A 27,573-nucleotide genomic window follows, 5' to 3' on the forward strand; every position below is an offset into this window, starting at 1 on the left:
TGATGAGGAAAAAAAAAAGAGGGAGAGTGACAAGAGAGATTGAGGAGAGAGAAAGTGTGATGAGAAAAAAAGAGAAAAGAGAGTGTGATGAGAGAGATTGAGGAGAGAGAAAGTATGATGAGAGAGAAAAATATGATGAGAAAAAAGAAGGAAGAGAGTGCGATGGAAGAGATTGAGGAGAGTGAAAGTATGATGAGAGAAAAAGTGTAATGAGAAAAAGAGGAAAGAGAGTGTGATAGGAGAGATTAAGGAGAGAGAAAGTGTGTCATAAAATGATGAGAGAGAAAATATGATGAGAGAGAACAAGGAGAGAGAAATGATATGAAAGAAAAAATAAATAAATATATTTTGATATTTGATATTAAGGGAGAAAATTTTAGATTTAGGTCAAGGGTATTTTTGGAATAAGAGAATATTTTGATGGATGAAAATAGGGTAATGACTCATTGAAGGAGGTACATGTGAATGAGTTATTATCCAATTTCAAGGATTCATTCCCTTATTTATATTTCTATTCCTATAATCCAAATATTAACAATGACAATCAATGATTCTCATTCTCATTCCCCACTCCTTTTCTCCTAAACCAAACGCCCCTAACATATATACTCCCGTACGAGGGTAAATAGGTCATTCCGTCGCAGCTAAGCCGCCGACTTATTCTAAATACATACAAACTACTCAATGTAACCCACTTCGGTCTCCCGTGCTGCGATTTGCTTGCTTCGTCCTCCTCCGCGGAGCACTCAAATGGCGGCGGCACGCGGGATTGCCCTAGATACGGAGGGAAGTGGGAGGAAAAGGAAGCGCTACGATCCCGGAGGCGGATCCTTACCGGAAGCGAAACGGAAGAGGAGCTACGACGAGGAGGCGGCGGCGGCGGCCGAGGTAGGGAAGCGGGAGCGACTGAGCAAGGATCCACTGGAGGTGCTGGGGATGGATATGATGATGAGGATACTCGAGCTCTCCGACGCATGCAGCGTGGCACGGTGCAGTGTGGTATCTCGTGGCTGGCACGAGATTGCAGTCAGCGACCATCTTTGGGGACCAAAGGTCTCTTCTTTTCCCCCAAAACTTACGCGTGAATTGGAAATATTCTTCTCACTTTTGTTGCTTCGTAAAAGGAATTCAGAAATTTCGTAGGAGATGATTACAGTTTATTCCAAGAATTTTGGGGGAATCCGAGAAGTAGTGGTTCGAATGTGCAAAGGAGTTCTAGGTTTATGACCATGACTCAAATGACTCTTGATCTCATTTGTGAGATGGAATCCACTTGCCCCTTTCTTTGATTAATTCCATCAGCTTCCTCTTCTTGATGTTGATCTCTGTGACAAAGCAACAACTTTATTTAATCCAAAAGGGTTGCAAATACATATTGAGAACAAAACAAAACAAATGATAAATCCATGACAAATGGTGAATGAGTTTGTCTTATAGCAACCTAATATCAAGTAGGGAAATATCTGGTACAAATGCAACAAAATGCCTTATATGATGACAATAAGGTGAAAAATTATCACAACATATAGAATTTTTAGCATAACTATCAAATTAAGCAGAAAGGTATGATGTTTCAGTCTAATAATATCTTGATTTATTAGTCTAGCAAATTCTACAGCAAAATTGAGTGCGAAACTTTTAGGTTTCTCTTACTATCTAAAGGAGTGATACTTTGTGTTTACTCACCACAAGCATGGTCGCTGACACATTATAGCTTGCATACTCATTAATGTCATGCCGAGTATGACATATCAGTAATAAGCAAGTAGCTGTGACTGTTTTTGGGCTAGGGAGAGGTCGATAATCAAATAAACACTTAATGATTTTAATTTTAGCTAGAGTGAAAAATGTGTACCAATGTTATTTTACAAACCAATAATAGGAAATGCCCAAAAGACTTGCTATTAATATGAAGAATCCAATACTGGATTTGAATACAAGTAGAGGGTCATTGAAAATACATGAGACCAACTTTTAGGACATTGTTGGTGCATCTTTTTGATGTGTGGCAAAGGGGGGAGAGAGATTAGGAAGGTTTAAGTGGGAAATTTGATTCCTCCTTATCGAACATTCTCGTGTTCTGAGATTAGGAAGAACTTGACTTTGATATTAAGGGGAGATGTGAAAAAAGGGTTATGAGAATCTTGTTCTCTTCTAATTGTGAATTTAGAGAATTCCTAGCTCTAGGGAGAACTTAGGTGTAGGGGAGCCTAGATGTAGGCCCCAATGCATAGTAGCGCATGTGATGCATGTGTATGGGCTTGGTTTTCCTAACTTAGAGGGATTGCAAAACATCAAAAAGGAAAGATTGTTGGTGTAATGATGCCTCTAAATGGTTCAGTGTTACCTTGTACCCATAGGGGACGAGGATGGAACATAACATAGGCAAACTCGATCTGATGAGGTTGTAGTAAGGGTTTATTAGTCGATTGGTGGCTGTAAAAACCCAATATCCCAAGTTGATCAATGGTTTAAGGATTTAACGATCGACTGGAATGTGTATTTCAGTCGACTAGGGAAGTTGACTGGTCCAAGGAGCTAGTGTACAAAATGGTGGTATTTGTGACTAAGTTGACCAGATAGTCGATTTATGGGATTAATTGAATATCGATTGTTGGAAACTTTCCAATCGACCGATGTCCACGTGGAAAGCAATCAGAAGTAGATTTGAGAGACAGATAATTGTATTGCGAGGAGCAGTCAATCGATGGCAATAGACTAATCAACTACTAGGCAACAGACCACTTACAGCAGATTTGGAGGTCATAAAAGGAGCTTCAGGAGACTTTGAAGGTTGGCAGATTAGAGCTAATTAAACTCAGTTTTTCCATTTCCTTTCCCTTTGTAATTGCTTGTGTAATCTTGCATTGTAAGAGGTTTCTCCACTTTCGGTAGAATACTGAGAAGGAGGAAGTTAGCAGACTTTCTATGAATGACCCACCAATAAATCATTGGCCATGAAGTAGGAGCCTGAGACTACCAAACCGTGTTTAATAAACGTGTATATGATAGTGCAAGTGTAATTCCCTTTTATACGTTTTTATACTACTACGTTTAACATTGTAACCTTAATAGTTAGTAGCTACAGTTTGAGAATCACACTTGTAGGTTCGCCCCCCTCTAGCTAGGTCATTTGATCTCCAACAATTATCTCCTTGGAAGCATGTTGAAGCATTCTAAGCATCATTATGGTATCTAAAGTTTATGAATGTTGTTCCTGTCGGGAATCTGAGAAGACGGGGTTGCCGGAATGACGTGTCTGAAATGTTGACCACATCTCCATGATCCGGATGGTGAGTTGTCTTCTGTATTGATCAAGTCGCCCGAAGTCCTCTGCTCGACACTACCTGCAGCCAGCGATCGGGTTACCCCAGTCCCTGGTCCCCCGATGCTCGAGGCGAATCCCACTAGTGTATAAGTAATCGAATAATTGTAGAACAGCAAGATGAACGAATAATGAGTACGAGAACGTACTTGGCCCCGGGGGGCGCCTTCGGATGGATCGGTGAGTTGGTCGCAATGTGGGTCGAGTCGTCGCGACATTGAAGAGTAGACGAATGTGAGGCATCTGAGGAGACGGATCTGGGGGGCGACAAGGAATTCGGTGCAGCATGGATTCAAGAGGCGGCATGTCAGCCGAAATATGACGACGGCTCCTGAGCCGGAATGCTACAGCGGCTCGCAGGCCGGGACACGACACGCAGGCCGGATAATAGCAGTAACTCGCAATCATAATAGGGATACGAAACACAGCTGCTCGGTGGCCGGAACACCACACAGGACATAACACGGATCACAAAGGTAGAGTGCCAATAGCGATGACGGCGCTGTGCCACCAGCGATGACACTGTGCCACCGACGAAGGTCGTGGGTCGGCTGATGGTTGTCGTTGGAGGTGGCATCGGAGGGCGGCAGTGGCTACTAGAGGTGGCCGCGGTGACTACTAGACTTGGCGGTAGCTACTGGAGACGGCGGCGACGGTCGTGGGAGGAGGCGGCAGCGGCGCCTGCTGGAGGCAGTGCTCGTTGGAGGCCGCGGCAATCCTCCTCGGCGGCGTCAGCGTCGACGAGGGGAGGAGCGCCGATGATGTCGGCTAGGAGCGACCTAGAGGGATATGAGTTGTTAGTGTGCTGGCGATCTATGGCGAGGTGACCCCAGTCGGCGTTGTTGCGAGGGTGGCGGTAAACCCCCTCCCCCCTCTCTCTCTCTCTCCTAGCGGTGGCGCTGGAGTGAAGAGGCCGGAGGAAAGGAGGTAGAGGAGAGGAGGAGGGGAGCGGGTGGCGTCGACGAAGAGCGTGAGAGGGAGAAAGCCCCTCCTTGGCGGCGGAAAAAAGCACGAACCTGCCTCCTCCCTCCTCATGAACATTGCTCTCCTTAAAAACAAAAACCCTCCTTATGTGAAAAGACCTCCTTGCCCTTCTCTTTTCTCCTATTTCCTATTAAACCAGGAGTTATATCCACATCACAAGTCTTCCCCTCAAGTCTAGTCGAAGGAGGCGCGAATCCGACTGACTAGACAGTCAATCGCAAAAAGTTGCCTCACTCTCGATAATAGAGTCAAATCGTGAACCTACCGTATAATGCCACGCAAGCGATCACCATAGTAATGGTGTCGCATGAGATGGTAACGGTGCCGAGCGGACCAAGTCGACAACCGGATTGATGTCGAGCGAACGACAAAACATCAAGCGAGCGACGAGTAAAATGATAATCGACCGAGTGACACACAAGATGCCAAGCAGACCGAGCGAAAAAGTGTCGACCGGGGTAGTCGGAAGAATGTCGATCAGGCTGAGAGATGCTGGGTAAGCGAGGCAGAGCATGCGACCGTGGAAATGCTAACCGAGGGATCAAGAGAATGCCGACCGAGCCACCAAAAAATACCGGTCGAATGGTCGTACAATGTGATCGGACGACCCAACAATGTCAACCAGGTGACCGTAAAATGCTGACCGAGCGGGCGACCGAGAAAGTGTCAACCCATCGATTGTAAAATACTAACTAGGCCATCTAGAGAATGTCAAGTGTTTGACCTAGTTCAAGTGTATGGCCGAATGGACGGCTGAGCGATACCGGTCGGGCGGCACCGCAAATGCTGATAAAATGGCGTGCGCTTGGCAGAGTGGCGAGAAAAACATGTCGATCGAGCGGCGAAAAATAGTGTCGAGCGGATGCCACGCAAGCAATCGGGCGAACGCCAAGTGAGCGCCCGGGCGAATACCGAATGAGCGATGAGGCAATGCCGGGCAGAAGTGGAGCTCGAAAACGGAGCGGAAGCATAGCCCATAAAATCACATGCGCACAGAAACGGAAGTCATGAGCCGAGCGGGCGCATCGCCTGTGAACTGAAAGGGAGTATAACCCATGAATCGAAAGCGCACGCAAGCAAAAGTCATGAGCTGGGCAGGCGCAAAGCCTATGAGATATTCTGGCTCGAAACCAGTGGAGATACTCTTGTTCACGACCATTGGAGATAGCTCGACCCCGAACAGAGGAGATAAGCTGCTCTGATATGTTGCGTGACCAATGAAGACCTCTCGACCCCAAACGGGGGAGATACGAGATCCGATGAGCTGGTCCGAGACCAGTGAAAATCACTCGACCCTGAACGGGGGAGATACATACTCTGATAAGCTGGTCCGAAGTCGGTGATAATCACTCGACCCCGAACGGGGGAGATAGATGCTCTGATAAGCTGGCCCGAAACCAGTGATAATCACTCGACTCTGAACGGGGGAGATATATGCTCTGATAAGTTGGTCCGCAACCAGTGATAATCACTCGACACCGAACGGGGGAGATAGATGTTCTGATAAGTTGGTTTGAAACCAGTGATAATCACTCGACCCCGAACGGGGGAGATAGATGATCTGATAAGCTGGTCCGCAACCAGTGATAATCACTCGACCCCGAACGGGGGAGATAGATGCTCTGTTAAGCTGGTTCGAAACTAGTGATAATCACTCGACCCTGAATGGGGGAGATAAATGCTCTGATAAGCTGGCTGGTCAGTGAAAACTCGGGTTTAAGGTCACCGCTTGACTGTCGGTGGAGACCTGGGTTTAACGTCGCCGCTTGACGGTCTTCTAAGGTAGGAGTTTAAGGTCGCCGCTTTACCGTCGGTGAAGACCTGGATTTAACGTCGTCGCTCGACGGTCTTCTAAGGCAGGAGTTTAAGGTCGCCGCTCGACCTCTAGAGCCTGTGGCTCTAGTATAACTCAAACCGGCCGATCGACACGAGAATCTTCGCAATTGAGCCTGTGGCTCTAATATAACATAATCCCAGCTGATCGGCGCAGGAGCCTTCGCAAATATAATCCCGGTCGATCAGTGCGGGAGTCTTCGCAATTGAGCCTGTGGCTCTAATATAACATAATCCCGACCGATCGGCGCAGGAGTCTTTGCAAATATAATCTTGGCCGATCAACGCGGGAGTCTTTGCAATGGAGCCTGTGACTCTAATATAACATAATCTCGGCCGATCGGCGCGGGAGTCTTCGCAAATATAATCCCGGCCGATCGGCGCGGGAGTTTTCGCAATTGAGTCTGTGGCTCTAATATAACATATAATTCTGGTCGATCGGTGCGGGAGTCTTCGCAATTGAGCATGTGGCTCTAATATAACATAGTCCCGACCGATCGGCGCGAGAGTCTTCGTAATTGAGCCTGTGGCTCTAATATAACATAATCTCGGCCGATCGGCGCGGGAGTGTTCGACCGGAGAACTATGGCAGATACTATGATCGAAAGAGAAACTACAACGGGAAAAATTGGCCTGCCGTCCAGCAGAGGATCTGACTCAATTTCTCGACTCCCGAATACCCGTGGAGTGAGGAGAATATGATACGCTCGTCGAAACCCACCAAGGTCATGAGTATAACAGAAATTTCCGATGTCGTCCATCTTCACGTTCCAGATCAGGCGAAGTTCCCACAGATGGCGTAAAATATGTTCCTATCGGGAATCTGAGAAGACGGGGTTGCCGGAATGACGTGTCTGGAATGTTGACCGCATCTCCATGACCCGGATGGTGAGCTGTCTTCTGTTGTGACCAAGTTGTCCGAAGTCCTCTAGTCGACGCTACCTGTAGCTAGCGACCGGATTACCCCTGTCCCTGGTCCCCCGATACTCGAGGCGAATCCCACTAATATATAAGTAATCGAATAATAGTAGAACAACAAGATGAACGAATAATGAGTACGAGAACGTACCTGGCCCCGGGGGCACCCTCGGATGGATCGGTGAGTTGGTCGCAATGCGGGTTGAGTCGTTGCGGCACTGAAGAGTAGACGAATGTGAGACGTCTGAGGAGCCGGATCTGGGGGGCGACATGGAATCCGGTGCAGCATGGATCCAAGAGGCGGCATGTCAGTCGAAATATGACGACGACTCCTGAGCCGGAATACTACAACGGCTCGCAGGCCGGGACACGATGCGCAGGCCGGATAATACCAGTAACTCGCAATCATAATAGAGATATGAAACACAGCGGCTCGGTGGCCGGAACACCACACAGGACAGAACACAGATCACAAAGGTAGAGTGCCAATAGCGACGACGACGCTGTGCCACCAACGATGACGTTGTGCCACCAACGAAGGTCGTGGGTCGGCCGATGGCTGTCGCTGGAGGTGGCATAGAAGGGTGGCAGTGGTTGCTAGAGGTGGCTGCGGTGACTGCTAGACTTGGCGGCAGTTGCTGGAGACGGCGGCAGCGGCGCCCGCTGGAGGCAGCGGCGTCAACGCCGGCGAGGGGAGGAGCGCTGGCGGTGTCAACCAAGAGCGACCTAGAGGGATATGAGTTGTTGGTGTGCCAACGATCTATGGAGGAGGTGGCGAGGCGACCCCAGTCGGCGTTGTTGTGAGGGCGGTGGCAGAAAGGAGGTAGAGGAGAGGAGGAGGGGAGCAGCCAGCGGCTGGCGTCGGCGAAGAGCGTGAGAGGGAGAAAGCCCCTCCTTGGCGGTGGAAAAAAGCACGAACCGGCCTCCTCCCTCCTCATGAACAGTGCTCTCCTTAAAAACAAAAAACCTCCTCATGTGAAAAGACCTCCTTGCCCTTCTCTTTTCTCCTATTTCCTATTAAGCCAGGAGCTATATCGCATCAAACGTAATATAGCTTAATTAATTTTGAATATCAATAGTGATGGAGAATTTTTATAAAGCTCTATGAGTGATGAGACCTATATAATTGTATCTAAATAGCTGAAACACAATTTGATAATATTGACATGTCACTTTACCAAAAAGGAATAAACTTTAGATGGTAAATAAGTCATCTATTGAATGAATGACTGAGTGATACTATGTCATTTTGGTCGGCACAACTGAAACATCAACAAATCGACTGAAACTAGCACAGTATTAGCAAGATTGACTTGTAGTTGTGCAACCATAAAGCAACGCAATATCTGATGGCACTAACCCTATCTTTTCTAATTCAAACTAAACAGAGTAAAAAATTGGATTGCATACCCAGGTAAAAATGACAAAGAAGAAGTGGAGGACAAAAGATAGGTAAGGGGTTAGGAGAGATAGCCCTCCGTCCTAGATTGGCACAGAGGTGTACAACTCTCAGGTCATGACTTGCGAGGGAATCTGAACTTTATCTTATATTAATAATTAGGGCTTAAAAAGTTGACTTTATCTTATATTAATAATAGTTAAGTTATAATTTTATATTAATTGTATAGGTTAATATTAATGTATTAAATTATTATCTTTGTTTAATAATAATCAACTTTAAACGGAACTAAGTATTAATATTTTATATCATTATAATCTATTACAAAGGTGATTATTATTAAGTAATTTATAATGAAATTTAAATTAATTAGTAATATATCTTTCTTATTTGATGAAAATATAATTAATTTTATATTATTTAACTAATAATATCAGTTAATATTATAACTGATTTTTTTGTTATAACATTAGTTAATTACTTATATAATATACAATTAATATATTTAATAAAAGGCAAACTTAAGTATAGATTAACTACTTTTAATTAATATTGAAAATAAATTTATAGTTCATACTTAAATCTATTATAGAGTTAAAAAATTTGACAATTAAATTAATTGGGTTTGATTAATATAGCATTTGAAATTGACTATCAAATTGTAGAAATCAAAACCAAGTGGAAAAGAATATTACTAGAGCTGGTCCATATCATCTTGACTCTTCCATATTGAAATTTTAGCATGAAATGATACTTTAAGACTTTGCCAGATTAAATGAATTAATACTTGTTTATTATCTATACCAAAGCTTTTGAAAACAAAAATAATTTAAAGAATCAGCTCTGTTCTTCTTGTCTTTCCAGTTTGTTAATTGTTTTTGTTCCATCCAATTTCTTTGTCATAAAACTGACTAGCTCTGGTTTCAGTACCAGAAATTGTTGAAAGAGAAGGCCCATATCCCGCTATTGTCAAATTTACATAGGGCTTCAAGATTTGCAGCTTATTCCATGTGCGTTATGGATGGAAAAAGGGTAAGATATAATCTTCAGATTTAAAAACTGACTTCTTCAGTTCCCTACATCAGAATATTAAGTATCTGGATATTTGAGATTGTTCAAAGATAGACCTGCCTACCGTTGATCTATTTATACTAAATCGTGTGTGATCTGCAAGATTCCTCTTGATGTATTTTAGCACACCTCCATAACACAACTTACAACATTAACTATAATGATTTGACATGAAATATAGATCATTGATAGTTAAGCTTAGTGCTGTTCATTCGAAGTTGCTTGAGTTTAAATTTGTCCATCCTTGGATTCTTGTTGATATGTTCTAGGACAAAGTTAATAATGCACAAATCTAATTCCAACTCAAAGTCTTTCATAGGCTGAATGATGTCAATTGGCATTTCAATCCTTTATTTCGAATCTCAAGGCATGCAAAGTCTATCATGTTGATATTCCAAAATTGTAAAGGGCATACTTTTAAAGCCATGTATTTTCTTGATTTTTGATTACCTGATATATAATATTGGATTGAAATAAAAGATAACAGACACTTGAAGAATTAATGCAGAGTAATCAGATATATGTGATTACCAGTGCATTCCAGAATGGTATATTAACTATATGCATTAAGGTAAAAGATCGTGTGTTGAACCTGATACAGTTAGAAGTTCAATGGTCATTTCTTTCACATATTTTCATGTAAACTTGCTCCTCTTGCAAATAAATTTTTGTATCGTATATCTTCGATTGATCTAATTGTCATAGTTATGAAGCAAGAACACACTGCCATAGTGTCATGCTCATATTGCATACTCGCTAACTTGAGACTGTGATGCTCAATTATAAACACTTGAGCAATACTATGTTTACATCTGTTCAGGCTCATTATCATACTGTATGGCTACATTGTCTTATTGTGTTAACCTTTCTTGTTTTATCAAGTACTTCGGCTGGTCTTGAACTATTGTTGAGATCTATGCTTTTTTGAACTTCATGATCCACAGAATATATATTTGTGTGGCTATGCCACATTTCCTAATTATAGTAAACTTTCCAGACTCGCATTACGAAGGAGGATCTGTATGATCATGTTTGGGAGTTTCGTTTTAAGAAGGTATGCAATTCTACTCACTTCTTTGCTCCATTGATAGCTGAATTCAGCTTCAAGGACATGAGAATATATGTTTGAATGCGTAGCACACTCATCTCCATCCAATTCAGTTATCTTACTGTTTTTCTTCTTTTCCTCAGTTACCTTTATATATTGGTTCTATAAAAGAATTAGGTATCTTACTTTTTTTTTGTGGGTAAAGTTGATTGCCTAGCCCGTTGTTCAAAAACACAAGCTATTAGAAAAGGCATCAATTTATAACCTATATACCCTTTCCAAGGAGTATAGAATAGCAATATCACCATATGAGTTTTGACTTTCGATAGTTTGCTGGTAAGTTGTTTCCAAATATTTAAGCAGGTGTAACCTCTAATAATTTTCAGCCAATCGACTCAACAGTAGATAACAATTTCAGATTACCACTAACATTTGTCTAGGAAAAACTGTGTGCATATGGGGTTTAGTTATGACAAGGGTATGCTCAATGAGGAAGCATATACACTTTGATCAGTGGAAGCTTAATGACATTGTTTTCTACTTGCTACGAACTCAAGCATCAGTTACTCGAGATTGATTTATTTTCTTGCACTGCTAAACTGTCAGCATTGTTTATATGAAAAAACAGTATTTTAGATCAGAACCTAAGATTGCATTTTATGAAAATGATGACGCTGTTGTCGATCCTTTTATCCTCTTTTCACATCTTTGACATGTAGGCTGCTCCTGAATACTGGCGTGATCTTGATCCATCATGGAAATGTTCAGGTCCTCCAATGCACCGCTACTTCAACCCAGATGGATCCCACACTGCAGATTTTGGCGACAAAGTTTGGGGCGGTCACGAGTGCACTTACTCGATCATTACCAGCTACGTAGGCAAGGGACAGATCAGAGACCACTATGTGAGGATCAACCGTTGGCCTCCGCTGACTGTGTCAAGGAAAAAAGATTGGAGTTGGGAGATGCAGAACCATCTTTACCGTTACAATAGCGTTCCTAACGCAGAGAAGGACGGTGGCACCGGTCCCCCTTTTCCGGCGTGGTAGGCTGCCCAGTTGACATTCCTCCCAGCGGGCTGCTGCTTGTGTTGATACATCCATATAAAGTGTAATAATCTGGCTTGTAATGTATAATAGATGGTGGTGTGCTCTAGTGTATCTTAAAAGAATCACCTGTTTCACCAGGACGAACAGGAATCCAGTCTTAGGTGCTATGTTCGGTAGGCTGATCGCGAATCTGGTTGCTCTGACTCGGCGTTATTGTGAAAAAACAATCAACCATGCTTAGCAAAGTAGTTTTGTATAGAAGTAAACTCTGGGATGGAGTAAAAATTTGATGCATTACCTTAGAGTTTGTAGATGAATATGTTGCCTGTTTAAAAGGTATTGTTAAATATTATTGTTCTGGTCAAGTATTGTGGATGGTTAAGTTACCAGTGAACGAACTATCCGAAGTGCGTGCTCTCTATAGATCGTCAACGAAGAGGAGGATCTGAAATGCACTTTAGCAAAGGGTTAAATTGGTGTTGAGGAGATCTCGGTGGTCTACTTTGATGCTAAGTTAGGGTTGTTTGAGGAATGAAGAGTAGAGTGGAAAGAAGAAACAAGCCAGAGTTTGATGGAGCCAGAAAAAAAAAAAGAGTATGTGGGAGCATTACCCACCCACCAGAAGGACCTCTGACACTTATTTTCTTTGGGATTTATATAGACGTTAGAAGAGCATCTCCACATTGGATGCCGCATCATCGGCCGATGGGGTCTAAATCTAGCAGTCGTTAGCTATCCCTCTTTTTATTAAGTGTCATGTTGGAAGGAGGTTATTTAGGATATTAGATCTAACAATCACGTACTTGCTTCTCTATTCACCTCGTATCACATGTTCAGGAATATTCGTTATCGTTGTCTGCACCTTTTGGGAAAATCGACCTCATTTATTAGGGATTAGTGTAGGTTCGATCTGAGGACGAATTAGGAAATGACGTCAATGTGGAGTGACCTTGATGACAGATGAAATCAGTGATTGAGGCTAAGGATGACAATCTCACTCGAATCTGATAGAGGAGGAGAGTATGAAGATACTATCGATACTTGATATATATATCTTAAAGAAAATTTTCTTTTTCTAAAATTCACTAACTATTTTTATTGATATTATGAGGCTAAGGATGATAATCTCACTCGAATCTGATAGAGAAGGAGAGTATGAAGGTACTATTGATACTCGATATTCGATATATATATATATATATATATATATATTAAAGAAAATTTTCTTTTTCTAAAATTCACTAACTATTTTTATTGATATTAGGATGAGACAACATACATGTTTAATATATTTTTTAATTACATATAATTTTTAAAAGAATGTTAATTTTAATATGTTTTGGTTGAATGATAATAGTTTGATAAAAAAAAATTATAAATATAGAAGATATCTGTTCATTTAATGGATATGAGTATTACCCATCGGATATCTTATATTCGATGAATAAGGGAATGGAGGATATAAAAGCTGACCCGAACCCGATCCATTGTTATCATTATTGAGGCAGAGACATGGGTGATGTCAGGATCTGAGGTTGAGGCTTAGATGATGTCGAGATTCGAGATTGAGACTGACACTTATAATAGCTATCTTGTGCTTTGGCGAATTATATTTCTGGGATTAAGTGTGTTCAACTGGTTTGATCATACTCGAATCTCATATGGATTTGGTTTGATTTTTTTAGATCATATTTGACTCATCTTAACTTTAATTGATAATTTAGTATGATTTTTAACAACACGAGATACATAGGGGTTGTAAGAATTCAACGCATCAATTATCAACAATAATAAAGAGAAAAGGATGAGGTTTTACTAATGATCCTGTCTGAAAATTCAAGAGACGGCGTGCTAACAATGATGGCTTGATTGATGACGGGGAGCTTCGATCCACACACACTAAAATGAGCCAACAAAATGTCAATATCTAGAAACCAGAAGGAGTCCCTAGCAAAGACCCTTCGACGCTCAAATTGGTGCGAGTTCTGACCGGGCAAATGAAAAATAGTAGAGAATGTACACGCGAGAGTAAGCATGAGATGTTGATAAAAACGTACCTTACCAATGGAGAGGACCCCCTTTATATATTACCTCTCATAATCTTCGTAATCATGAGGTGACGAAGAATGTCAAAGGTTGTTGGGTAATGGAAAGTGTACAACCTGTGCAATAATTGTCTGAGAAATCTTCCCTTACTCACATGTGCACATCTTTTGTCATTTATAGTTTGTCATTGATAAAGTGATTATGACAGGTTGTTGAAATTCTCTGCTCATATTATTGACTGAGTATATCCCAACTGGCCTATAAGGTCGGTCGTCTTTATGTCTGTCCTTGCATTAAGCTGCTCAGCTATGTACTGAATAGTATTATCAATCAGTTCAAAAAATAATATGATACATTGGGTGTGCTAGAAATCAGTTCAAGAAATCATACGATAAATTATGCGTGTTGAAAATCTGTTCAAGAAGTCATATGATAAACTATGCGTGCTCAAAATCCGTTTGGAAAACAATATGAGGCCAAGTGCCCTAGGCCCGACCAACCTTTTATCTAGCCGAGCACGTGTAGAGAGATTTATGAGAATCGATGAGACCGGCCCTTATGCTGGTCAGACCTATGGTTGGTCGATTGTGAGGTGGGTCGGGCATCCCTGAAACTCAATCCTCTATTGAATGACTGAACATGTTATCTTCCCCGTTCAAGAGTAAAGCACTAAAATTTCTTATGTCTGATCTGCTTAAGGGTTGATCGGCCCTATTCCAAACGACTTCGGTTTGGCTCGCACTACGAGCATTAGCACTGGGTGAATAACAAAATCGACAGAGGAATACTTTCTTCTATTGACTTTGACCGTCACGTCACTCCCTAAGTCTGCTTGTTATATCCCGTATCGATTAACATGAATAAAGAGAACACCTTAAAGTTATGATGTAGGTCTTTGATTGTTGTCTTGTCCTTCATTTTCTAATGACTTAAAAAGAGACTCGATCTGATTTATAATTAGGATCCGTTCATGAGAATAGCTATTTTATTCTATTTTTGTAAGAATGGAATATAAATGAATTGGAAAAATAAATTTTAAATATTAAGAATTGCTAGTCCTTATTGTTTTGAATTTTTCAAAATTCCATAGACAAACATGTATAGGAGAAATGATATTCCCCACAGGACCAAAATAACTTTTACCAGTTTCTGATATTTTTATTCAAATAACAATCAAAGTGAAGTAGGGTAGGAACAATAAATCTTTTGTGATAAACAGATGCAATTTTTTAGGACTTTTCGTAGTTTTATTAATGGAAATTATTTGTTGGAGTGAATAATAGACTCGGTTGTTTCTCATTCGAGAATTCTTATTTAGACGGCTCATGTAAGGATGGAGTTATTAATATTTCTCTTAAAGACTGCCAATATGGGTTTAACATCTCCATGTGGATCAAAAAAACAAGTCCAAAATTTGTTAACGTACAAGGTGACCATCTTAGAATTATGTATTATGTTTTTATTTGGCTAGTCATTTGGATGCAAGTGTGCTTAGAAGAATTGAAGGAATTGGGATGTTAGCAATATATATACATCAAAATAAACTGAATGATGTATCTCCGTAATCATGAGGTGGCGAAGAATGTCAAAGGTTGTTGGGTAATGAAAAGTATACAACCTGTGCAATAATTGTCTGAGAAATCTTCCCTTACTCACATGTGCACCTCTTTTGTTATTTATAGCTTATGTCATTGATAAAGCGATTATGACAGGTTGTTGAAATTCTCTACTCATGTTATTGACTGAGTATATCCCAACCGGTCTATAATGTCGGTCGTCTTTGTCTGTCCTCGCATTAAGCTGCTCAACTATGTACTGAATAGTATTATCAATCAGTTCGAAAAATAATATGATGCATTGGGCGTGCTGGAAATCAGTTCAAGAAACCATATGATAAACTATGCGTGCTGGAAATCTGTTCAAGAAGTTATACGATAAATTGTGCGTGCTGAAAATTTGTTTGGAAAACAATATGAGGCCAAGTGCCCTAGGCCCGACCAACCTTTTATCTAGCTAGACATGCGTAGAGAGATTTATGAGAATCACGGGGAGACCGACCCTTATGCTGGTCAGACCTATAGTTAGTCAATTGTGAGGTGGGTCGGACATCTCTGAAACTCAATCCTCTATTGAATGACTGGACATGTTATCTTCCCCGTTCAAGAGTAAAGTACTAAAACCTCTTATGTCCGATCTGCTTAAGGGTCAATCAGTCCTATTCCGAATGACTTATAATTCGGTTCGGCTGGCATTGCAAGAACCGGATGGGGATACTTTCTTCTCTTGACTTTGACCGTTACATCACCCCCTCGGTCTGCTTGTTATATCCTGTATCGATTAACATGAATAAAAAGAACACCTTAAAGTTATGATGTAGCTCTTTGATTGTTTTCTTGTCCTTCATTTTCTAATGACTTAAAAAGAGACTCGATCTGATTTATAATTAGGATCCGTTCATGAGAATCGCTATTGTATTCTATTTTTGTAAGAATGGAATATAAATGAGTTGGAAAATTAAATTTTAAATATTAAGAATTGTTAGTCCTTATTGTATTGAATTTTTCAAAATTCCATAGACAAACATGTATAAGAGAAATGATATTCCCCAGAGGACCAAGATAACTTTTACCAAAAGTTTGTGATATTTTTATTCAAATAACAATCAAAGTGAAGTAGGGTAGGAACAATAAATCTTTTGTGATAAACAGATCCAATTTTTTAGGGCTTTTCATAGTTTCATTAATGGAAATTATTTGATGGAGTGAGCAAGAATTCTTATTTAGACGGCTCACGTAATGGTACAATTATTAATATTTCTCTTAAAGACTGCCAATATGAGTTTAAGATCTTCATGTGGATCAAAAAAACAAGTCCAAAATTTGTTAACGTACAAGGTGACCATCTTAGAATTATGTATTATGTTTTTATTTGACTAGTCAATTGGATGCAAGTGTGATTGGAAGAATCGAAGGAATTGGGATGTTAGCAATATAGATACGTCAAAATAAACTAAAGGATGTATATAAGGATTTAGTTATCATTATCCATAAGACTATATTGGATAGAAATTGAAAACAACGGCAAACTAATAGTCTAATCTAAATTCATCGCATTAGTCATTGTCCTTATCACCAGAGTTTTTGCAAGCATGAAATGATCTTCTACACAATTGGACAACAATCTATAGTCCTTCTCAACAAAGAAAAGAGAAGGAAGAAGAAGTTCTCTCTTGAATGCCAAGGTTCAAGATTATGTTATAAATATAAGTCTACTTTATGAAGATTAAGTTCATCCATGTGGACTTAATCAAATTAACACCACCCATCACCCATCACCCATCACCCATGTGAAGTTAATCCTTCATGGGATACTTAGTCAAGGCTAGTCAATCAATAGTTGATTTCTAGATGACTGGTGAACCTCGGATGAAACAATCATCGCACGAATCGATCATGAGTTATGAGAATCAATCCTATCAATCAATTAATGATGAAAGATTGACTAATAAATGTGATGTTATTAAGACTGTGTTGTTCTCCACAGAGTATCCAATTGTTAGAGAGTGATAAATTTGTTACAATGAGATAGAAATTAATTTCCGACAAATGCATGTCCTCATGAAAAAACTTTCACCCCTAATCATTTGGCAGTCGACTATAAACTGATTCTATAATTTATCTCTCTTCACATAATCTAAAAAAGAATTATAAAAATACCTAGATAAAAATAATTATTTTTTACTACAATCATAAACTCACATTAAAAGACCGTTCATAGGTCACAAAGATAAAAATAATAGACTGGTTCGTTCATTATTTTTATTATTTTTCATTCAGTCTTATTGTAAACCTTAGAATTATATTTTAAATCTATAGAACTATCTTCGACAATTTTCTAGATGGCTTCTCCACCTCCACCATTTTAAAAATGAAAAGATAGAAGATTCCAAAAGCAATATACCTAAAAGATCATGGATCGTACATATGCTAGGAGTCTAAGAAGATCATGGATCGTACATATGCTAGGAGTCTAAGAATTGTGAACCATGTTATATCACCTATATGTCAGTGTGGTATGTGCTTGATCCTTTGTATGTTTTCTGTTGCTAATTGTGTTTGGTGATCTTGTTGGGGTTGCAGTAAGAAAATTTTATTGTTTATTGGTAGACATAGTATTCACCCCATTCCCCTCTAACAAGCCTCACTATCACCATGATCTAACAACTTATATTAGAGTCAGGCCATCTCAAAGGACTAATCATCAACTGAATAATCAATTTTAAGGTAAAAGAATCCCGAGCATCCTGGCCAAAACAAATTTTATGGCAAAACTACTTGAGGTTGATTTATTTTTTTTTCAAAAACTCTTAAGAATTTGGTCAATACTCATCCATAAGGGAATTTGAGCATGACTAAACTAGGAGTCTTAGGAATACAAATATGAAATATCCTAGTTTACGGTGAATCCAAGAAGACTAAATCCATGAATGACTTCTGACAAAAAGTCACTGATGACTATCAATGTTCAAATTAAGGAAATTTGAGCATGGTCAAATTTAAGAAAGTCACTAGAATACATAGGTCTTGATTCGGAGAGATTCTTATGTGTGTACATCTATCAGTAACTTTTAGCTAAACCTTTTAGTCCAAACTTATTGATGATCAATAACTTATGATTCAATAACGTTCCGAAATTGAGTATCCATCAATAACTTTGTTCCAAAATCATGCAAAGTTGAATTTATTTTAAAGAAATCACATGAGTCTAAATAGGGTCTGGAACTCAATGTTGGTTGACATGGTCAGACTCAAAAGAAACTAAGGAATACATAGGCTAGTTTGGAGAGATTCTGATGTGCCCAAGTCTAACTCATTGATAGGTGATTCATTACATATAGAAAATAGAAATTTTTGACAAAGAAATAAAGTGTCGAGTGCAAGGAACGTAGTTACGATGATAAGAATTGAATGCGAAGCATCCTTTGCCCTCTTATTTAATATGAGGTTAGAGTGCGAGATATATAGAGTAAAAGCGTAGGGGAAATGATGGATCACGATAATCTTAAAATACAAAAAAACACACAAATATTTATATGTGAAATCGTAAAGGAGATTTCGAGGTAAAAAGTTCTCTTCTATGTTGCACAAACAATAAGACTGACGGCACACAATATCATGAGCTTAGCAAAAATTATTTATATTTTCAAACTCTCAAATATCAATATTTTGATACTATTTTCAGTTTCTTTCCACCTCTAAATAATATCTCATGCATGGTTTGCAACTTTGAAAGGCATTTCGAGTAGCACCTTTAGACAAGGAGCACCCTTTTAAACGGGGTGAGGCATCAGTTGAAAATAAACAAAAGCCAGAAGGGTCTTTAGGGAGCAACTGGGGCCCTTACGGTGGGGTTTGGTGTTCAGAAACAGAACATATGAAGTTGGTTCATCTAGTCACCTTCTGTTAAATAAAACAGTTAGCCTAACTGTCAATTAACAACTTCTATTTCACCCGACTAATCCTGAGAATAGGCAGCCTTTCCCCTTAATTCGCCTACCGATAAATTCAGAACACAGCTTAAGCTGGAAGGCACTGGATACCTTCTTTGTGAACATGAATCTAGAGGTCAGATGTGTTAAAATTCAGACACATACTTTAAGAAACTTTATCTGATCATAAATCAATTCTGCTAGTGACTTTGAATCTAGAGGTCAGATTTGTTCAAATTCAGACACACATACTTTAAGAAACTTTATCTGATCATAAATCAATTTTGCTAGTGATTTTGAAGCAGAGATACTTAAGCAGAGAATTAAAGTAGCGAAAAAAGAGCTTAAGAGAGAGACTTGGTGATGTTAGCTATAATGATGGTAAGCTGATCTAGAGCTTCATTCTATGATGAACCAGATGAAAGCAGGGTGTTAACTTCAAAATCAGAACTAAGCTTGGAAATGCAAACCACAGTGCTGGAGATGAAAGTACAAAGTGTTTACTTAGGATAGCCCAGGTAAAAGCATAAGATTCTTAAAGTTTGTGCAGTAATCAGAATCAAATGTAAATGAATTCACTGTATTTTCTAAAAGTGTGCTAGGAACTGGAGAGTTTAGATGCACTGCTCTTGAAAGTAGCATGTCACTGAATTTCCAAATAGAAACCTCTTAGAACTAGAAAATCAGGTCTTCTGACCAAAGGTGATGTATGTTTTAGAATAAGTGAAGAATTTTCACACATCTTACAATTTCTGGATGATGCGCTAGTATTTGGAAAGGCAAAGTCACAGCAACTATTATGTAAAAATTGTGTTGCTTGAGAATCAGTTTCACTATGTTAACTCAAGTGTTACCTTGCCAATGGCACCTGGGTTTATGAGGGGAATAGTAAACAATATCCTGAAAGCCTATGAGACGTTAAACATAGCACTCCAAAATGGAATAAAATGGATTTGGTCTGCAGATGAAAAATAGAGTGCCAGGTCCACAAAAGATATGAAAATCCTTTAGTGACATTAAGATTAAGTTGAATACATGGTTTACTCTACATAAGAAAATCAATACCAAGGAAAGACTAATAGTGAAGAGAATGGAGCTAGTGTAGCTTGCATTTTCTATTCCAAGTCTTATGTGGTGGCAACAAAAAAAAAAAGATGGAATTTCATCAGCTTAATATCTGGAGTTCAAGAGAATAATGATATTGATAGAATTTTCATAACAAGAAGCTCATGAGATGCTCTAGATAAATCTGCAGGTGTTGATTACTTTATTTCAAGGAATCTCTGGAAAGAATAAGCAGGTGCTCAGTTTGATGGTAACATGTTTGATGGATGGTTTCTTTTGATTAAGAGTTGGACGATCAGAGCTCCAAAGAAGTTAGCTCCCAATGTCAAATCAATATTCAGGAAGCTATACAGAGGAAAGGGCCAAGGGAGGAATGAGAATGGTCAGGACTGTCATAGACTAACTAAAACAAGATTTCAAAAAAAAAAAAGGCAAATTTTGTCCCTGTACATCTGTTATTTAGAAGTTAGCGGAGTCAGCTTAAGCTTTTACCATCTCTAGCTTTTTTTTAGAAAAAGACTGAAACAAACAGCACCAAAGAATCAATTTTATCTAACCTTGTTAAGGGACAAAAGGATCCTTATCTAAGCATGCTCAGTCAAAAAATAAGAAATTCAACAAAAACACTAATTAGAAAGGGCCTGACTTAAACGAACCAAGGATAATGCATATGCTCACCAGCTTGTCAATCTCTAGACTTAATAAATAACAATCTCAACTATACTATACAAGGTTCTAAAAAGTGGCCCAAGTAGCTGCATATACAGTTACCTAGACATTTTCTACAAACAATCACAACACATGAAACATGTGAACCCTCTAAACAGTTCAGATGTCTATGCTGCTGCGTGAGATGGAGAAGAAAATACAAGCTAGGCAATGCAATGAAAAGAAAAAGTTGATTAAGTTTATTCACTAATCCAGAATTTAATAAGGCCTTCTGTTATCAATTTTCTCCATTAAAAATGTAATTTTTGTAATTATAAATCATCAATATAACATTTTATATTGTAAATATTAATTCAAAATATTTATTTTACAAGTAATTGAGAGTAGTATGAACACAACAGTGTTCACTTAAATCTCCCACACAGCCAGCAATATTTTATTATGACAAACTAAAAGTTAAAGAGAAGTTCATCAATTAGACGATTACAAATCAACTCCATCTCAAATACTATGCAAATATATTAAAAAAACCAAGAAACTTTCTACTCGAATAAATGTAAATGGGATTCGGTGATTGTCATTGTGACAGAGATCTGAACCAATTTTTACCAATAGATGATTTTTTGTTGACCATAAATTGCAAAGTGAGTGAGCATTCTACTGAAGTTCGATATCAAAAATTGTAGCATAGACAATGATAATTGATTTGAAATATGAGATGCGTAAACTACCACCACAAATGCAAAAGACAATAAGGTTATGACCTCAGACAATATTTGGAATAAGAAAGTACAGCATAATATCAAAGATACCAACGTTCCTAAACAGCAAAACAAAACAAAACAAATCCAAAATACCAGATTTCAAATCCAAAATCCATATAGAAGCAAACACATAAAAAGTGCAATTGGTCCAGTAAAGAGGCTACCATCTTAGTTCCTGCGGCCACCGTATCCGCCGGCACCGGGGCGGGACGAGTACGCTGGGGCGGCCGGCGCTTCAGTTTGCCTCTCGACACCGGGTAGGTCAGCCATGCCGAGCGAGGCAAGCATGTCAATCGTCTCCTTGTCAACCACGATCTGGTCGACCTTGATGGCGGACTCGTCGGGGACGAAGTCCATGCGGCGCTCGCGCTCCTCCTCTTGGAGCTTGAGGGAGATGCCGCGGACGGGGCCGCGCTGGATGCGGCGCATAAGGTGGGTCGAGAACCCAGCGATCTTGTTGCGAAGACGCTTGGAAGGGATTATCGCCACCTCTTCCAGGATCTTCTTGTTGGTGTGGAAATCGAGCGTCATCCGAGAGTAGTACCGCTCAATTACTTGGCGGGACGACTTCTTCACCGTCTTCGTTCGAACGCGGCCCATGTCGTCGCCGGCTCTCTCTCTCTCTCTCTCTCTCCCCCTCTCTCTTCCTTCGAAGTGGCGCCGGCGCTATGCCTTTGGATCGGCGGAGGAAGGCATTTATATACAGTGCGACGGCGGAAGACGCTAGGGTTTAGAACCTCATCTTTGCTTTATGATTCGGGAAAGGTTGGATCCAACGGATAATAAAATTCTACAGATTGTTTCTAATTTCTATTTTGGAAAAATACAATTTTGTTTTTTCTCTCGAATACTTTTTCACATTTTTTTTCAGATCATTTAACTATTTTAGTATTTACAACCAAACTCACGTGGAAGCTTTGATTAATGTGGATTCATGTTTTTTTTAGTTCAATAAACATTAATGCTATTTTTTCCTAACATAAATAAATTATCGAATATAAAAAAAAAAGTTGAAATTGTGGATGCAACCAGTCTCAAAGTGATCAAGTTGGACCAACATGTCATGATATATGAAAAAAAAATATTTAAGTTAAAAGGTTAAGGGAGAAGGAGAAAGATAATGATATGTTCTAAAAATAATATTATACTAAATCTCGAACCATCTTTATTTTTTACCTCTTTTTTATCATTAATAGTATTATATTTTAGTGTGATGAGTAAATTATATCACTTGATAAATTTATTATTAAATATATCATACTATTAAAACTAGAATAAGACCAATAAGTAACATATTATTAAGAAAGTTAGATTAACAAATTTAATGAACTAAAGGTGTATTAGTCCTATATTAGAAGATTTAAAATAAATAGGTTAAAAAATTAACTCAATAGAAATGTAGAATAGTCCCACATTCAAAAATTTTAAACAAATGACTTACGTTATATTGAATTAGACCATTAATATCAATAAAATATTATTAAATAATTTAATATATTAAAGCTAATTTTTTTTAAAAATAAATAAATAGATGGTTAATAGGAGGTTCAAATGGTCTTTTGATTTTTTTTTGGAGCTCAACCCTTAGGGTATCCATAGTCATTAGAGTTCTTAGAGAGGACTCCTTGGTTGTGGTTGTAAAGTAAAAAAATCTCACACATTTTTTTACTATCAAAAACCTCTCAACAATTTCTTTGTCTCATATTTTTCATTATATATATTTCTCTTTATATTTTATATTATATATAATTAAATGTTTATAAAATTTAAATTCATAAATTGCTAACTAAAATAACATTAATATTTTTTTCATCTCCCATTTTTTAAAAATATTTTAATATTTTAAAACAGACAAAATATTTAATAAAAAAACGACACGGAGCTACTTCTTCACAAGGAGCTCCCTCTATGGTTGGATGCTCATAGGGATTGTGGATTATAAATCATGTGGAGGTCACATCCAATTATAACCGTAAATAATTATGTTACTAGGAGAATTGGGAACTCTGTATTAGATTTCGTATTAGATTCAATGTTATCTGATTTATCATTTTTATTAGAAGAACCGGAAATTCAAGATATTAAACTCAACATGGATGTCTAAGTGCTTGCACATAGATGGAAGAGTTCACATGAAATATTCTAGAGGCGGAGAACTATGTAGAGAACTCGAGAAATTAAGCGGGATGAAGAAATCCAAAAGGTCATGAGTCCAAATTAGTAGGAGTGATATTGGTAGTATTAAAAAAATAATAAATCTAGTTAGCCTTCTTGACTGGTCCTGAGGTAATCAGTCCAATCCTATAGAATTTTTCCATCGGCCATTAGGATAAATAAGAAAGTGCTTGTGACGAACGGCTAAGAAGTTCAATATCTTTTGATTACATTCTATTTAGATAACAACATGAATACTCTATCGTTGCACTATAATTCCAAGATAATACTATTATACATATATATATATATATATACCTTTCTTTCTTTGCTAAACAAAATGACCCTAGGAAGTTACAAACGCCCAAACACCTTTTCTTTTATATACCATAGATGGCACAAGACTCCCACGCCATAATTGTTCCTTCACTGTACTCCACTTTAGCTAGACCACATCCATCTTCCTCTTCCTCCTCTTGTTAATTAACTCATTCATTTGCGCCTTTTCGCCCTTCATTCAAGCGATCGATGAAGGTTAGACCGATCTAGTTTGTGTTTCATTATAGTTATATATATATATGTGTGTAGTTCTCTTCGAAGTGTATATATGCTGGTACATTTTTTGTTATAATGATCTATGTTTCTTCATTTGCAGAAGATTGTGCTAAATTTGGACATAAACGACGCAAAGGAGAAGCAAAAGGCCATGAAGGTCGTCTCGTCCCTCCCAGGCAAATCTCCCTCTCCTTCTTCTCCCCCTTCCAATTAGACTTATACTAATTGCACCCTGTTTCACTCGGGCAGGAATCGATTCGATAGGAATCGATGTGAATGAAAAGAAAATGGCAGTGGTCGGGTCGGTGGATCCCGTTAGCCTCGTGATGAAGCTGAGAAAATCTCGGCACACCGACATCCTCTCCGTCGGCCCTGCAAAGGAGGAGGAGGAGGAGAAGGAGGAAGAGGAAGCAATCGAGGTGGAAGCAAAAGAAGAAAAGCAAGAGGAGGAGGCGAAGAAAGAGGTGCCCGACGATGATCAGCAAATGGCAGCAGTGGAGCTTGTGAATCCATACAAAATCTACTACAATCCGTACGATGCCGCACAGTTTTACTATGTGCAAAGTGCTCAAGACAATCCAAATGTTTGCACCATCTTGTGAACATGATCATTAGTTTAGTCAGAGGTGCTAATTAAACTGTCTTTTGGCACACGAATAAGGGTTTGGAAGGTAGGGACTGTTCATTCTTTTTCAAGGCTGGAAAGTGTTGGTGCATGCTTGGCTTTGGCCTTTGGGGTGTAGTAGCTGCTGCTCGTTTGGAGCTTTACTGATGGAATCTCTTTTTCTATGTGAAGAATTGCTCACTCTCCATCAAAATTTTACTCCGGTGCGGTCTTCCATCTGTCTAACTTAAACCTTAATTTGCTCAAATATATCAAAACTATTTGGCATACGATTGCACCTGCAATCTCCCCAATATACTTTGTCTAACTTGATCATTTCAAGATAAACTAGGGCTAGAGGTGCTCATTAATTTGTAGAAAACTTTGATGTTGGTTATTGTTTCTGCATTAGGTGGGCTTAGACCATCCACATCAGTTTTCCTATCCAAAATGCACAATTTAAGGTTAAAAAATTACTTTATTAAATTTGGATATCCACTTTTTTATTCAATGGACCGATAATAAATTTAAATTAAGTTATACGAAAGGGTTGTCGTCCTTGTAGGGTTATGATGATTTTGTTCTCCGTTTCTTCCATTCCATCCGGAAGGGAGATATGACGGTCCTCGCTTTAACCACTACGGAAGATCAAGCCTGCATTTGTTTCACCTCTTAATAATCAAGTTGATTCGGCGACTTCAAGATCATGATTTCGAGCCTTGATTCATGTTCAAATTTACAACATTATTTCACTTATGCAATTTAGCTATTTTCACAACTTTGCTATATGTCAATGACAATATCCCATTTTAGAATTGTTTGATTCTTTATGATTAACACAATTATATTCTATATTTTTCTAGAAAATTACATTGTTTTGTACCGCCTTCATTTTGAACCCAAAGTCTATAATATAAAATTTACTTTTCATATTTTGTAAGTGTGAAGGGGAGCTTCACGTAATAATAAAATTATTATCATATGATCTGAAGATTACAAATTTAAGTCGTGAAAATAATCTTTTATAAAATCGAATCCGACTACCTATAATAAATTTTTTCTCAGGTCCTCACGACATCAATAGGACTTTCATGCAATGGGTTGTCTTGTTGCATGAAGTTGACTTACTATTAAGCTTCTATTATGTCCCTTTTGGCACATGCATAAAAGCTTTGCAGCCAAATGTCATCACATGAGCAATAATGAGTCCTTTCTTATTCATACTTCTCTTGTGTATCAAACTACAAAGAACATATTCATCTCCCCGGTTCTTATTCTTCATCTTCAAAAAAAAAAAAAAAAAAAAAAAAAAATCTTTAATATGTTTATTTATTTTGGATTAATAACTTCCTTAGTTATAATCAAATTAACTCTTTTAACTTTTTTTAATTATTTATTTATTGTTGGATATTGGGGCCTTAAATAGACCAAAACGATTTAGAGGAAGGAAGTCATCAATTGTTGAAAGTCGTAATTGACTTCAAAATTGAAATCTACGATTCGCGTAAATAGATTTAGACTATTAATTTGCTCAAAACCGATTAAGGGTGAATGAGAAATTAATGTTTAAAGTCAGCCCAAAATAACATTTATTATTCATTAATAAAGTGCATGGGAGAATAGTCCCACATCGGAAATTCTCGATGTGTATTCTCTACTTATTAATGAAGATGTGTTAATGGAGTTAACACAAAAATAAAAGGACAGGTTACCCCTTAGCCTAGGGCGAGCAGGTGCTCGCACCTGTGAACCCGCAACCCGCCACGTGCGCAATGGGCACATTGTAGGCGCACTTTGCACTTAGGGCATCCTCGTGGGCAAAGGGAGATGACTGGACAGTTGACTTAGGGAATGGATGGCTACCGTTGATCAACGTTGATCAAATAGGTATGATGGATCGCTTGTGATGCGATCTAGAGCGTTGGATCGCAAAGAGTAACGATCTGACGGCTTGGGATGAGACTTGATCTGAAGCATCGAATCAATGGATCCAGATCCGATGGCCGATGACAATAGGCGGGATCTGAGGGTCACAACTCCTCAGATCTGATGGATGAGATTGAAGTGGGCTTGGTGAAGGCTTACAACCCTTCAGAATGGATGATCTAGATCGATCCAGCTCAAGGAACACATCCACTCACCCAAAGGACAATCAACCTCTTCATTCAGTATAAATAGAACCCTCCAGATGATAAAAAATTCACTCAATCACTCAATCCTCTCTTCTCTTCCTCAAGCATTCATCTCATCTTGTGAATTCAAGAGTCCAAGAAGTCTACTAAAAGGTTCGCTGGTCTCGGAAGTCGGAGTGCTACGATTCCGAGACGTTCGTCGTCGTTGTATCTTGGGAACGAATTGCAACAATCCGTTAAGCACCGTAGCGGAGCAATATCGTTTACGGAGATAGTATCGAACACTAGCCTCGACGATCAGTTTGCATACTCCAGAAGCTACCCGGGGAATAACAGTCGTAAACGATATTCCGTGCAAACTGATATGGATACCAACGACATTCCGATGGCCGTTCCGACCATCGTTCCGACCGCCATTCCGACAACCATTCCGCACGGAGAAAAGCCGGAGAAATTCACCGGAACCGAC

The 27,573-nt window shown here is 38.9% G+C and overlaps 3 protein-coding genes across 5 annotated transcripts; 2 read left to right on the forward strand and 1 right to left on the reverse strand.

Moving 5' to 3' along the window:
• The first annotated feature begins 692 nt into the window (after positions 1–692).
• On the forward strand, positions 693–11,938 carry LOC122020074. 3 transcript variants are annotated; one of them, XM_042577805.1, is made up of 4 exons: positions 693–1,053; positions 9,387–9,491; positions 10,528–10,584; positions 11,298–11,938. In XM_042577805.1, exons 1-4 carry the CDS (start codon positions 751–753, stop codon positions 11,625–11,627), a joined length of 795 nt encoding a protein of 264 aa, XP_042433739.1. In that variant the 5' UTR covers positions 693–750; the 3' UTR covers positions 11,628–11,938. The 3 variants fall into 3 exon arrangements, with proteins under 3 accessions (XP_042433739.1, XP_042433740.1, XP_042433741.1); XM_042577806.1 differs by having other exon boundaries at positions 9,393–9,491; XM_042577807.1 differs by lacking the exon at positions 9,387–9,491.
• Positions 11,939–21,596: 9,658 nt separating this feature from the next.
• Positions 21,597–22,354, reverse strand: LOC122021838 (40S ribosomal protein S17-3-like). The gene has a single exon (XM_042580004.1). The coding sequence runs from the start codon at positions 22,257–22,259 to the stop codon at positions 21,828–21,830; it is 432 nt and encodes a 143-aa protein (XP_042435938.1). The 5' UTR covers positions 22,260–22,354; the 3' UTR covers positions 21,597–21,827.
• A 1,868-nt stretch (positions 22,355–24,222) lies between these two features.
• On the forward strand, positions 24,223–25,145 carry LOC122021553 (heavy metal-associated isoprenylated plant protein 39-like). Its single transcript, XM_042579675.1, has 3 exons — positions 24,223–24,347; positions 24,469–24,544; positions 24,618–25,145. The coding sequence occupies exons 1-3, from the start codon at positions 24,342–24,344 to the stop codon at positions 24,968–24,970; spliced, it is 435 nt and encodes a 144-aa protein (XP_042435609.1). The 5' UTR covers positions 24,223–24,341; the 3' UTR covers positions 24,971–25,145.
• Positions 25,146–27,573: the final 2,428 nt, after the last annotated feature.

Source organism: Zingiber officinale, chromosome 9A, assembly GCF_018446385.1.
Source record: "Zingiber officinale cultivar Zhangliang chromosome 9A, Zo_v1.1, whole genome shotgun sequence".
Classification (NCBI taxonomy): domain Eukaryota; kingdom Viridiplantae; phylum Streptophyta; class Magnoliopsida; order Zingiberales; family Zingiberaceae; genus Zingiber; species Zingiber officinale.

Excerpts from the sequence above, each read along its gene's own strand:
- LOC122020074 (XM_042577805.1), top strand. The coding sequence starts at position 751 with ATGGCGGCGGCACGCGGGATTGCCCTAGATACGGAGGGAAGTGGGAGG. Across the intron at positions 1,054-9,386 it reads ACCATCTTTGGGGACCAAAG|TACCAGAAATTGTTGAAAGA; the intron begins GTCTCTTCTTTT and ends CTCTGGTTTCAG. Across the intron at positions 9,492-10,527 it reads GCGTTATGGATGGAAAAAGG|ACTCGCATTACGAAGGAGGA; the intron begins GTAAGATATAAT and ends TAAACTTTCCAG.
- LOC122021838 (XM_042580004.1), bottom strand. The coding sequence starts at position 22,259 with ATGGGCCGCGTTCGAACGAAGACGGTGAAGAAGTCGTCCCGCCAAGTA.
- LOC122021553 (XM_042579675.1), top strand. Across the intron at positions 24,545-24,617 it reads GGTCGTCTCGTCCCTCCCAG|GAATCGATTCGATAGGAATC; the intron begins GCAAATCTCCCT and ends TCACTCGGGCAG.